At 34.1% G+C, this 14,601-nt stretch overlaps 1 protein-coding gene across 2 annotated transcripts in view; it reads right to left on the reverse strand.

Annotated features, from left to right (window-relative positions):
- Nucleotides 1-3,542: 3,542 nt before the first annotated feature.
- Nucleotides 3,543-14,601, reverse strand: part of ash1 (histone-lysine N-methyltransferase ash1) — a 155,805-nt gene continuing 144,746 nt past the window's right edge. The window contains exons 10-19 of one of the 2 annotated variants that reach the window (XM_088242515.1): nt 13,466-13,688; nt 12,062-12,300; nt 11,800-11,899; nt 10,119-10,561; nt 8,330-8,560; nt 7,360-7,526; nt 6,754-6,856; nt 6,069-6,236; nt 5,532-5,693; nt 3,543-3,816 (exon numbers count right to left, since the gene is read on the reverse strand). In XM_088242515.1, the coding sequence (XP_088098641.1) occupies nt 3,682-3,816; nt 5,532-5,693; nt 6,069-6,236; nt 6,754-6,856; nt 7,360-7,526; nt 8,330-8,560; nt 10,119-10,561; nt 11,800-11,899; nt 12,062-12,300; nt 13,466-13,688 (1,971 nt within the window). In that variant the 3' untranslated portion in view covers nt 3,543-3,681. Of the gene's footprint in view, nt 3,817-5,531; nt 5,694-6,068; nt 6,237-6,753; nt 6,857-7,359; nt 7,527-8,326; nt 8,561-10,118; nt 10,562-11,799; nt 11,900-12,061; nt 12,301-13,465; nt 13,689-14,601 lie in introns of both variants that reach the window. The other variant, XM_088242507.1, reaches the window with a different exon arrangement.

Raw genomic sequence — 14,601 nt, forward strand, 5'->3', positions numbered from 1 at the left:
ATAATGGACAAAATATTTCAATTAAAATTATCTAATAAACCTAAAAATATGATATAATTTTTTTCTGGTGCGTAAAAAATTATTAGAAGATCACAAAAAATTTAGTCGTAATATTCCAAGTAGTTGACGAGATATTAAAGAATTAAGTGCAATTTGCAACGCCAGTTACATCATAGGAACGGGCGGGTTATAGAAAATAGAAACAGCGGCTGTTATTTATAATAAATAAAAGCTGTTTCATTAGTTTTTCTATAAATGTAGTTACAATAAAATAGATATTGCAGTAATCAGTAACCGCTTATTGACCATATTGGTCCATGGTAAACGGACCATTTTTCGGTGAAGCTTCCAGCCGATTCAATGCATTCACCTTCAGTCCATGTTTCACAGCTGTATAAGAAAGCCGACCATATTATGTAACATTTTATCATTTCTTGCCGAAGTTTTAGGTTCAGGTTATTGTTACAGAAGCCTCTGATTTTATCACAGTATCCGGGTCAAGTGATTTTTTATGATACTGCCAAGGTATTTGAACTTGTGCACTATTTCGACATTCACTCCATTTAACTGTAGAGATGATCCAGAATAATCAAGTTGTTGTTGCTAAAAATAGCAACATTAATTTTCAAACTTATAATACAAAACTCCTCTCCAGCCACAAATACCATTTAGGAGTTCTTGAAGATCTGGGATGCTTTCAGCCAGTATTACTGTGTCATCTGATATTATTTATGGCGACTCCACTGATTTTCACTCCCAGACTAATTTCCTATAGCTTTTTAGAACGCTGTTGGAATACAGATTGAATAAAGGGGGGCAGAATACAAATTTCCCAAACTCCCCCTTGTGTCGCTATCGTCTGTATTCTTACTCCCAAGTATGATTTTGCCATTTGATACAGGTAAATCTTTTTTATGAAATTTTTATCCTTAGTATCATTTTACGCTCCTTAAGCATCTCCATCAGTTCCTAATGTTTCACTCTGCCTTTTGATGAAGCATGCAAAAACTTCTTTGCGTCAATCTCAATATTTCTGTAATAACGCATTGATAGCTAGGAATGCTTTTCCAGTTCTAAATGTATTTCGGAATCTAAATTGCGTGTCATCAAGATCTTCCTCGCAATTGTTTCTCATTCTAGTATGAACAATCATCAGAAACATCTTCAGTACATGGCTCATTAGACTAATCTTCTTCATCGGGTCCATATGCTTTTCTATTAGATGAGGTCACAATGGCACAGTAATGAGTATCTTAGTGAGTCAGAAAAGTAAAAACGTGTTTTTATTTATATTTTTTTAATTTTTCTTCTAATAAATAAGTTATGTCATACAATGGCATGTGAACAGTATAAATAAAAACAGAAAAATGCTGTATAAAAATATCTCTATTAGATGCTACAACTATATAAAATAATAATCGAACATGTTAAAAAGCAAAGCCTACTAAAAGTTTGTACGTAAACAATATGAAGTATAATTAATTATTAAAATTAACCTAAAAAAGCATAATAAAATAAGAACCCCGACCCAAATCCATTAATTGGTGCAAACATGACATTGTATTATGTAAACGTTGTTAAGTACTCAAAACTTAATAAATATCATTATGACACATAATAAGTATAACAAAGAGTTTATGAAAGAAAAGATTTTTTGTGCCATAAGTCCAAATATCCATCCAAGTAACAAGATTAATTCAAATATAAATATCTATATACAAATACACTCATCAAAGGCGCCTTGATCTTTATACAATTACATAGACAGTACAGTCAGAGTCTACTCCGTCGGTCACCCCCATACCATACTTAATGCATAAAGATATTTATCCAAAAATAACTTAATTATGTTTAATAAATTACTATTACAGATACATATTTCTATATACAATAACAATAGTCGTGGAAGGCGTGAAATATATCATCATATTACGGGAGATGCGGTATTTTATCTATCTATTGTGGAAATATCCTAGGGGTGTAATGCAATCGTCACTTCTCACCGGGATTAATATTATATAAACTATGATCTAGAACTTTGTCAGAATTATGCATTTCATCACACAAAGTTGCTGCAGAGCACGATTTGTGACCATACTTACTAAGAAAGCCTTACATGCTAACAATCCATAAAAATAACTATTAAATCTAGAAATCTCAAAACTATCGCTAAACATTGTATGTGCATTGTATGTGTATATGATACGGCCTTAATTTACTGTGGCACCATGATAGAAGAGTACATCTACATACAAAAAGTAATTTTGTAACTGATTTTCACACATACAAAACCATTACCAGAAACTTTTACCCAAATTGGAGCCATCAAAAGCTACATAAATAATAAATCAATAATAAACTACGAGAATTGCGCACTGAAAAAATGCATTTTTGTTAAATATCTCAAAGAGATAAATGTATAGAATATAAAAATATTTGCGCAAATGTGTTGCACAATAATTGTCGCAGAAATTATCAAATCATAATAATTGTTCAAGAGTGCAATGTGAAAACAATTTATGCTTATAAAAAAATTATGTAGCCAAAATACATCACACTATAAATTAATTTGATAAATTACTACTTATTTAGTTACCATTAAATAATACAGTAAAAAATATAATATTTCAATAAATAAGTATTATGCAATGTGTAAAGATCACGGGGAAATGTATTAGTACTAAATAAATAATTAATATAACCGCTATGGGTTTATGTAACCAAACATTTTATACATACTAAGTTTTTGGTTGTTTTTGCATCAAAAAGATAAAAATCGAGGGATTCAAAAACGTAGCTTTACACCTTATTACTAATTACATAATTGGATCAATGTATATACAGACAAAGAATAATAAATAAAGATTCCAAAAAAGTGACAAGCACTGATTCCTAAAAGATGAATACATTGTTAGCGAAATACTGATGATGTAGCTAGTATGGAGTTTCATACGCAACTTCAATATTCACTCAAATCAAATTATTTCAAATATAACGATACAATCATTAAATGTTTTCTTAATGAATAAAACAATTACGTACAGTGGTTTCGCAAATAAAAAGAAAATGTTTCTATTCATTTTCTATAAAGGCATTAATTTGTCACCGAGATACATAGATCACGATAAATTAGTTAGTACATTGAGTAATAAAAATGATGTCAGAATTATATAACAATATAAAGCTGCATTTAAAAATAAAAATTGTATACAACATACATATTAAGCAATTTAACGCATTCCTTAGAAAAGTTTTGTGTACAGAGGTGTCATCGTTTGATTAAAATTAACTGATCAAATTACTTTGTTTAAAACCACTGCTTTTAGTATTAATGAATAAGAAATACATAATTACTGTAATAGAATATACACAATGCCCAGCAAGGCACTAAATGTTGATAATAATAACAACCTGAACACATATAGAAGAGAATATGTAACAATAACAATCCAGGTGTAGAAATTACAGCTACTACGGTTACAGTGAGCCCAATCCATTACTAGCAGTACTATATCAAATACACGGTAACAACGTTATTCTCCAATTTCAAATAACGAGGAGAACATAGTCATCCTCGATAGGAAATCGTGTACGATTCTTGTAAGGAGTAACGTAGTTGGAAGTTGAGAGTTTCCGTAGCATAGAGTTGATGATGGAAGTTTAATAATCGGGATAAGTGAGTCAAGAGGATATGATTTTCTTCCTCTGACGTCTTCCATCGAGTAAGTAGGACATATCCAAAGGTTGTTTAGTCGGCATTTTGGACAGCAGCTTCAGCAGAATGTTGTTTAGCCGACTTTTCTGAGTGGCGCGAGTCTGACAAACAAAGATAAATATTATTTTACACCAGGAAAAAACATTAACACGTATAATATGTTTTTTACTATGTACATTGTAAATTGTATTCAGTTCAGGTTACCCCAGTGAAGACACTTTTTTTTTAAAGTAAAAATTTATTTAAAAAAAAAAAAAAAAAAGAAATATTTGCGTTCTTATGATTTACCCAAATATTTAATTTTGAGGGCCATTTTCAACGAGTTGTAAATAACTCACTATTAGAAAATGGGAATTAAGTTGGGGTAGAGTAGGATTCGAACCACGGACCTTTGGTCCATGAGTCCGAGACACTAGCCACAGGACCAAAACCCGATCTATGAATAAATAAAATGCTTAAATTTTATATTTGAAGCACTAACTTTGTGGTTATTCATTATATTATATAAGTGTTTAAAAACAAAGCTGTTTTTATTCATTTTATTTAAATAAAATAATATTTAAAATAAAGTAAAACCTCATTTTCTTGTTCGACAATTTTATGTTTTCCTGAGGACATTTTCAGGTCTTTATTTTTCCATGCATTCTTATTCAAAAATTCACCCCAATTAATTTGTATCAAAATGTGTATACGAGTAAGTTTATATTTTATTAGTCTGTGCTTTCTATTAACTTGTAAACTATTATCATGTATTAAAATGTAATTGCGTAGCTTGGGACGGGGTATGTACCCTTGTTAGCTGGGCAAAGTGAACATAAAATTGTATATATGATCAAATGTATAAATAAATAAATAAAATAAATAAATTAAGGATTTTTATTTTGAAAAATGTTAAAAACTCATTTGATGCGTCAAAAAATGCAAAGTCGCACGCCGCTGCGTTTGTCCAAGATGGAGAATAAAAGCAAAGTAAATAAAAAAAGGGATAAATTATTGTCTCAAACTAGATTAAAAGTATGTGCAGTTTAATTGACTTTTTAGTTCAAGTGTCTTAATTTTTTTGGCTATTTTGGATTGTATTTTGATACATTTTTCAAGCGAATACAATCTAGCAACATTTCAATGTCCTTAAGGGTTAATTTTTCATTACGTTTTTTCTTTTTTGAACAAACATATTGCCAATTGACATTTTACTAAATTGTTTAGGAAAAAAAAGGTCTTTACATCAATAAATCACGACGCAGAAACTTTGGCAAAAATGTGGCAATAGAAATATTATTTATAAGTTACAAACATTATGTAAAAAGAAGATGGTTTAAACAGTTATCATAAGATTGTGAAACAGTTTTGCCGCGACGTATACATGATACATAGTTGAAATTCTGTGAACCCATAGTAAAAAAAAAGTGATATGACAAAAATAAAATTTCCCGGGGGAAAAATAAATGTATATATTTTATTTTTAAAATTTTAAATTTAAGTACATAAAATGATTTGAACATTTTATGTACTAAAATTAAAAAACACAAAAATTGCATTTTACTGTACAAGATATGAAAAAATTTAAGAATATTTATTTTTTTGTATAAATGTATCTCAAAACAAACTAATCTTAAAAAATAATAATAATTTGAAGAAATTAACACAAAATAATCGAAGCATAATATTAAAAGGTGAGAAAATTCTATTTGTCTTCATTTGCAATTTCAATTATTATTTTAGCTTAATAAGATTATTAGGATAGATACAATTTAAACTACGTTATAAGAATAAAAAAAATAACAGATCAGAAAAAAAATGAAGAAAGTTTGCTTACTTTGACAATGGGGGCGTGTAACAAGGGAGCACCCTTTGGTTTGGGAGCCGGAGGAGCGGGATGTTGTTGCTGTTGCGCCTTCTCATTAATTTTTCCTTCCTTTCCGGAGCTTTCTTGTTTTTTCGGACGATTTTTCAACAGAGACGGTGATACCTCGTGAGGCTATAAGCAAATATCATGCTTAGTAAATATGCACGGTTGATGAATGCCAAAGAGCACTAAATAAATTATGAGACGGTCGCGAATGAGCATGAGAAAGAATATCAAGTTTGACAGACTGGATATGAATTTTTTACATTTTCACAGCCAGCCATTCTGATGAGACACAACAGTGCGGTGTTTGCACTCTTAGCCGATCTTTCGAATCACATCATAGCATCTATCATTAGGAGTTGACGTCGGATGCTATAATTGGATACGAAATACGTAGAGTGCAAACGATACACGCCGCAATAACGCAGAAAAACTCAATTTGTAAATTGGGTTGAAAATAATGTTTGTATTATTTGCTTGCGATATAAATAGTGGTTAACTTACCGCATATGTCCGTGTGATTTTAAGCCTTTGAGGGAACATCTCGAATGCATATGACTTGGTGCAAACAGGGTATTTGGGTTTGGATATCTTGGTGAAGAGCCGAGCACACTTGTCCACGCGTAGCTCGCAGATGTAGACATGCTCCTCTTTAGCTGCCAACGGACGACCCTGTTAAAGCACAAAAAATGTTAGTATTTACAGGTGATTGAAACCACAAATTTTATACAAAACACTTACTACTCATTTTTCATAAACATATACGTTGGAACTTCTTTTACATAGGGGATATGTTTCACACAGTACCGTATAATTTAGTTTTTTAAAATAAATAATAATGCTGGATAGGTTTCCTTGCATAAAAATCAATTCAGGATAAAAAAAAAATTGATCACTATTTATTACACCTTATTTTTTTTCTTAAATATATTTATAACATGACATCAGAATACTTTGAAAATCTTAACAAAGATTATTCACAACACTATCATTACATTATAGGTGAAGTAAAAAAAATAGCTTTGTATACGTAGGGCATTCCAATAATGAAAAGAATTATTGTTTTACATTGTTAAATATTAAAAAAAAACTTTTGGACCATGTTATTTAAAACCATGTAAAACAAGGTTCTAGTTTAGTCCATTTGAGTTTTTTCACAATTATTTAATGAACAGTTTTGTAAACATACTTTGCAAAATGTATTAAGATCCATAACCCAGCATTGTGACATTACTAGTTCTATGGGCACCGCTTCATACAGAGGGACTCTCATTACTTCATTTGGGAAGAATCTGAAAAAGAAAAAATAATACAAACACAAATCTTTGTTAAAACATCTTGGATGTCTTAGTAATTTATATTATGTGAAAAAAAAAGTAAATCATTTTGATGAAATTCGAAAATCTTCTCTATTTAGAGATTATTCCATTAATATATTTTAAACATTATTTCCGATCTGTTGAAATTGATGCGGTTTTTATTTTATTTTTAGGAGCGTCGACTAATGAGTAATGAGCTATCTGCTAATGAGTAAAAACATATTAACTTCTGTCTGTAACCACAATCATTATACAAGATTTAATCAATTATTTCAATTGCAAAGCAGACATGTTTAGCAACTTTCTATAGAGTAAGAAAAAAATATTTTTACAATTTCCAAAGTTAGAAGATAAAAAGATTCAGAAATTTTTAAAGATTGGTATTAATTTATTTAATGTCTGCAACCATTTTTCATTTATCTACAAAATTTAGATGAGAAAGACTGACTGGCTGCCGTATCAAGTTTGTAACTTACTTTCTGGTAGGCTCGTGGTAGGTCTCATGAGGCCGGAGGTAGTGGTGGCCATACACATATCGCTGTCCTGTAGCACTATCCTTCCACAGTCTCTCCACTCGGAATATATCCAGCTCTGAGACACCGATAGAACCGATAGTCTTGTATGTGTGCTTCCGAGGTTCATCCTACAAAACAATTCATTCAAATATAAATTTATTCAGGTGATTTAAAGAACAAGTTTGAATTCACAGTTCTTCATACCCTGAGAAAACCCCCCCAAAGTATACATTATTATTATTATTATTATTTTAATTTTAAGCGAGCAGCTTAAAGCTGATATCGTAAGTGATACTACAAAACCGCATAACCTGTATTTTTAAAGAAAATATTTTATCGCAATCATTTCGATATTCCTACTAACAGCCGTTAGTTTTAAATTATTGCTATGTTTACTCGAAATAATGATAGTTCTTCTGATACACTAGCAGTACTTTTGGTTAATTAAAATTGTAAGTAACATAATGGTTTTTATGTTTCCCTGCCAAAAAAATTAATTGATAGTTATGCGGTATTGCAGTATCACAGACAATATGTTGAAATTTATTTAATGAAAGTTAGTTGTTGGCATGTTTCCGCATTTCCAAGACAAATCTAGCCCATTTCTTAAGTTATTGAGATTATACATTGAGACTAGCTCTTGCGGTAGCTTATTTCAAACATCAACAACCCTATTGCTCAGGAAATGCATCCGTGGGTTTAGGTTGAACATGGTTCTCTCCAGCCCGAGACAGTGGCCTCGAACCCTAGCATCTTTTTTTAGTTTGAACATGGAATTTAAAGTTAAGCAGCTATATATAGCTGTCAGTTGAATATTTTATATGTCTATCGAGTCACCACTTTCTCGCTGTTCTATATGTAGTCTAAATCAGAATAAAAACAGATGTTTAAACTAGGAATGCTACATAAATAAGCTACGACCACTCACTACCTTGTTATTCTTGGCGGCGTCGGTCTCGTCCTTCCTAGTCTTGCCCTTGCCTTTGGCGCCGCGAGGGCGGGCCCCCTCTCCGCTACAGTCGGGTCGATCCTCCCCGATGGGGATGTCCCTCAGGACGTACACCGTGTCCCCCTGCCGCACCTGCAGCTGCCCGCGCACCAGCGACAAGTAGAACTGGTGCCCCTCCTCCGTGTACTCGTCGAGGGAAATCTCCAGATTCACCTGGAAATTCGGAAAATAATCTATCAGAATGGATGTCGACATGCCGGAAAGAGTGCAAAGACGATTTACGTAGATACCACATGGTTTGTGTAGACTTCCACACGAGGAAAGGCTTCAGAAACTCAACTTAACCATACTAGAACAGAGAAGAGCGGGAGGTGACCTTATTGAAATTTATAAAATGCTACATGGGTATTATGACTTCGAACTTGATGAAATTTACACATTAAGCCAGAATACGCAACTGAGAGATCATTTGATGAAAAGAGAAGCCAAAATTTAACTTCAATACAGCTAATGATGGCAGAATTGTGGATGCGTGGAATGATCTGCTTCAAAAAAAAAGTAAAGGCAGCATCTGATAATACATAATACAAAAACCAATTGGACATTCATAAGAAGTGAAATAAACTTGAAAACATAAACGACAAGAGTGGATGACTGATTATATCATCGGTATACTGGTAAAACCCTCAAAATAACTAATTTTGAAAAAAAAACTGTTCAAAATGCAGTTATATACCATTTTTTGAGCTTTACTACATAAAATCTTCTAAATCCTCTGAGGTTTAGTTTCAAATAGGTGCGTAGGTTTTCACGGTCACTGTTATCAATATATTTATTTTTTGGGTGATACTGTGTGTATTGGATTAGTTCCGACGTTTCGGCTACCATTGCAGGAGCGCTAGAGCATTAGACGGGCGCCGTGGCACAGTTGGTTAGACGGCCAACTGTGAAACTGGCGTCGCGGGTTCGATTTCCGCCAGTTGCAAGAAAAAAATTCAAAAAAGATATTTGTCTCAATTGGTCTGGGTGTTATGGTGTATTTTTCATAACCTCCTTCCATATCTCCTCTTTCCCACCAGCTGACAAGCCTCTAAATAGAGGCTTAGCGGGTTATTCCTTAAAAAAAAAGTCTTCAGGGTGAACTGAGTGAAGATGGCTCCTGCAATGGTAGCCGAAACGTCGGAATAAATCCAACACACACGATATCACCCAAAAAAGAAACATATTTGGTTTCATAGTTATCAAGTATAAACACAACCACAATTTTACATATTTGTTTATCCATTAATTCCATTTAAATCGTACTTTTTAAAAAAAATCTCACCTATTGAAACAATTTAAAGAAACTAAGATGGTTTCATAAGAATGCATTATTTCCAAAATATATTAATGGAAAGGGTATGGTATAGGTCAACCATAATAATGAGATGCTAGGTAAGAGTACGAATGTCGGAGTTGTCAGACTGTCAACAAACCAAAGTGATTATCTGGCAACTTAACTGACGAAGTATCGAATGGGTTAAAAGTCCTATTTGTTACCAATTATATACCTAATGGTTTACTATCATGCTATCCCGCCAGACAATGATATTAAATATTAGGTGGCCATTGTCTGGTAAGTCCTGGTATGTTTCATTGTCTAATAAAAATTTGGTTTAGACGACATATTGTTGCGAAAGTGGGAATTTGAAAAGACAACAATCTTTATCAGCACATCTTTGACGGTCGAAGTGTAGCAGGTAAATAAACAGAAGTTTAGTAAACAAATTACCTCTCTAGGTTGGCAACGGTGACAATAATATGGCTCTCCGATATCTGTTACTGCCATACATCTGGCATGCTGCCACACCCCGCAACCCTTGAGCGGCTTCGTGCTGGAATCCCCAGATTTATTGGAGGCAGCATCCGAGTTGGATTCTAAAGAATGTTTAATCACTTCCTTCCCGCTTGCGGCTACATCGTTCTTGGATTCGGTGGGCTTGCTTCTGGATTGCTCACTCTTTTTATCACCGTTAGGAGCGGTAGATTTAGTTAGACTCTTCGCTCCGTCATTTTGGCCCCTTTCACCATGAGTCGGTGCCTTTTCCACATCAGTTTTGGCGGTGGTAGATGATGGTGCTTGAGAAGAAGAGTGTTGCTGTTCAGATTCTCCGCCACATTGTACCATCAATCCTTCTTCTCCGTGCAGACCGCAAACACACATGATAACTTCCTCTGGAAGGAGAGAAAACACAAGCATTAGTCAAATACCATACAAAAGATCAACAAGTCTTTGAATACTCAAATGAGGAAGTTCAGTGGTTTCATAATTTTTTTTATTATTTGTTAATAAAGGTAATTTTTATGTATCGTATTGTAATTGCTATTTTTTTAAGTTTTGAAATTACTCCGCCCGTGAAGTCACTAGTTGTCTTCGGTGAGTTGTCCTGACTGGTGAGTTGGCTTCCTGGAAACCGCAAATCTATCCAACGCTGCAGTTGATTGGTCTTGATTGGATTAGCAAAAACTTATGACGTAGTTCGAAGCAGTTCATTTTTACTAAAATTATTTGTATGAATTTGTTCATACATTTTTGTGAAATTTCACAATACAACAAATTAAATGATCTAAATTTTATCACGTGTAAGAGATCATTTTTTTTATCAGAATTCCAGTGGCGCTGAACTTTCTTATTGAACCTATATTTAGAAAACCAATTAACTACAAAGCTATGTTATGTATATTTTGATCATATATCGAGATATAAATTAAAATAAGTAAAGAGCGAAAAAATAAGAAAATACAGACGGACGCTATGTAAAGTGCTCTATCTGCAAATCTATTACATACTTTGCAGGAGAGAGTTTAAAAGGTTTTGTCATAATGCATAATTTTATTCAGTAACATTTGTTGGTGAATTGTATACGTCTTTAAATTAAGAGTCTTTATATACATTTTAGGTTTTATTATGTTTAAAGAAAAAGGATCATCGGATTATTATAATAACATAAAAATGAAAAATATCAGATCGTCAACAATGCAGTTAGAGTACTTTACGTAGGGGACATCAATATGATATGTATATTTGTCTGTGCGCGAGTGGATTGAGAATACAGTTTTGTGTGTGAAATAGAATCGTGGACGAGTGCATTTTGACTCGATGACCGCTCTCAGGTAAAAATGAATAATGAAATCACGTAGAGATAAGTCCGCCTCGAAGCGTAGTTGTTGGCATGTTCGCTAACCATGCTCGAGGTCCCGGGTTCGATTCCTGAGAAGGTTGACATGAAATATTGATTAAAAAAGTGATATTTCATGTTCTGGACCGGCACTTGAGCGTAAGGCCGATCACCTTACCTTCATGAAACAGATTATTGATATATGCCGCATTTAGTGTACCAGTGCATGATCATGATGATGATGATCACTCATGTAATGAATATTCTTAACAGACCAAAGTGAAAATAACTCACCCTGCTTTCGTTTCTGCAAGAACCCTTGAGGTAATGATTCATCAGGTCCTAGAATGGATGTTAGTTGTTCAGCAAAGTCCAGCTTCGCATTATTATAAACCTGTAATCAACAGTAAAAATGTGATTTTTATAGAAAGTACATAAATCATTTTACTATCATAGTTTACTAATGTATATTATAGTTTTGCATTTCACTTCTACGGATGAGTTCCCGGGTTTGATTCTCAAAAATAATTACATAAGAGTAATAAATAATCATTACCTTTCGAAGTTGCAGAGCGACCATCCCGAGGTTGGAAGTGCGACCGAATGTTTTGGTCACGGAAGCCAACAGAGTGTTGAAGTGAGAATCCAAGAGAGCCACATTCTTATAGTGTCCCGTTTCAATATTCTGTTGTATGGTCGAGAGGTCGGAAGGAGTTCCAGATTGTTCGCTGCTGTTATTCCGTGCTGTTGACTTTCTTCTAAGTAGTGGTGTGCATATGATCTCATTTTTATCATCTGAAAATTTAAAAAAAAACAATTATCAAAATGTTTTTGATAAACCGTGTTGTGGTCCAGTGGTAGTGTTGTGGACTCACGGTTCAAATCCCACTCTAACACAACCCCATTTTTCCAGCACAAGTTCCAATTTACGACCTTTAAAAAATGGTCAGAAAATTTGTTTAAAAATAACTAAAAACTGGGTAATGAAATTTGGAATTGTGTTCTTAAAATTAAAATATTTTTTACCAGATGGTGAGGTAGTGCCCTAAAACTAGTCGGCAGACTTGCTAAACTATTTACGCTTACTGTACATTTGTTTAATTACGCCATTTCTCCAAAGGGGTAGGCAAAAAGGATAGAATGCCATATCACTCTGTCTTTGCATACGGACCTCACTTCCTCTACATCAATACATTTTCTCATGGACATAGGACGATTATTTCTACTTTTGACAATTCGTAAATCTTTTTAGCCATTCTTTCGCTGTCCACATGCTCGACATGTCAAAACCAACACGAAGCACGGCCTTATCAGCATACAAAAGACAATTGACAGTTAAATAACCCATTTTTGCTCCCATTCTTAAATCTTTCAGTTCTTTCATACAGTTATGGATGTGTATGCTGAACAACCACGGTAACATTACACATCCCTGTTTGACTCCTTTAGGGTTGCGCTTTTTGCAGATTAACAAATGGGCAGAAACGCTTTTGGTGTTTAGCCAGAATTTTTCCTGTCATATTTTTCACAGCAAATATTTGATCCATACTCCTCTTCCATTCATAAAGCCACTTTGTGTATCCCACACTCTATCTCGGAACACTCGAGCTTGGGTAAAATCACATTTAATTTTTGTGATCTCACCGGGAATCGAACCTGAAATCCTCGGTGTGTAAGGCTAGCGTCCTAGCTTTTACACAACGGGGCTGCCAATTATTATTTTATTATTGATTAAAGCTTCTCGACTCTTTCTTAATCTTTTACTTTGATATTACAACTGTCCAAAGTTGCTTTCTCGTACAAACCTTATCATACGTAGATTACACAGTCTAAGCATAAAAAACACACTTTTATCTTATGTTTTAATTTTTGTACGTACAAATTAAAAAATTTAAGTATGAAATCGTAATACCCTTTCGGACATTGAAAGCTTTCTCTTCACTTTTTCGGTGTGGCTCACCTTTGGCGTTGACGACCACGTTGTACAGCTCCCTGAAGAGGTTGGCTAGGCGCGCCTGGCGGCTGAGCTCCGGGTTGCCCTCCGCCTGCGCCAGGCGCCGCGTGCGCATGCTGCGGGGCGCGCGCAAGGCGTGCAGGCGCGTGAGGAAGGCGGGTGGCTCCACCGGAGAAGGGATGCGCACCAGGCTCGGCTGCGACAGGATCTTGTCCCGCACTCGGCGAACCTGCAGATACAAATTACACTGTTGAAAGCGCTAATAATAATCGTAGTTAATAACCATTGCTACAAGCATGATAATGGGATTTATCTTTTGGTGCCTTATATAAAAGGCGTAGGAGTTAGGAAGTTTAAAAAAAAACGATAATTATAATCTAATCTAACTTTGCTAAATTTATAAAATTACTATGAATACAGTTTTTGCTTTAATTCGTGTTTGGAATATAGTCATGAGGGTGAATGACAATATCCGGCAAAGCCCCTCTATATAATTTGCCAAACCCACAGTTCCATATTTCCTTCTCTAAAATTTTCTCCATCTCTGTTGTTATTTGTTATAAAGACCCACTATGCCTTGTTCAATCCAGCAACCCATAGAACCTGCTCGCGAGAAGAAGTTTGAACAATAAAATTAGGAGAACTCAGAGTCGAATCAGAGAAAAATCGAGTAATAATATGCCACTGGCTAATAGAGTTGCCCATACGGACAAACACCATTCTACGATAACCAACCACGAAGTAAGTTATAGTTTAGAGCGATACAACGGGCTATAGGTAATCAGGTCGAAAATTGCAAACGCAAACCGAAACCGTCCGTTACACGTTTGTTGTTAAACTAGACCAAACCAAAAATTTGTAACGCTCTTGTTCTATGCAATGGAGCTAAAGGGCTTTTCTAGCGAATTATTACTCTGAGGGAGTACCCCAGTATAAGGTGAGTGCTCATATTATTTTGTATTGGAGTTCAGAGCAGCAATATTGATAACGCAATCTGCAACTATATAAAAACATATGGTTAATCCTAGAGTTAAGACATATGCGTTGAACCAAAGTTTCCCAAAGTTTTTCAGCAACAGAACACTTTGCAAATTTGAAAATTTTAATGGAACGCTTAGCTTGTTTATTTAGTAACTATAACA

The sequence above is a fragment of the Micrasema longulum genome, unplaced genomic scaffold, assembly GCF_059751315.1.
Source record: "Micrasema longulum isolate JH-2025_06_02 unplaced genomic scaffold, ASM5975131v1 h1tg000017l, whole genome shotgun sequence".
In the NCBI taxonomy this organism is placed as follows: domain Eukaryota; kingdom Metazoa; phylum Arthropoda; class Insecta; order Trichoptera; family Brachycentridae; genus Micrasema; species Micrasema longulum.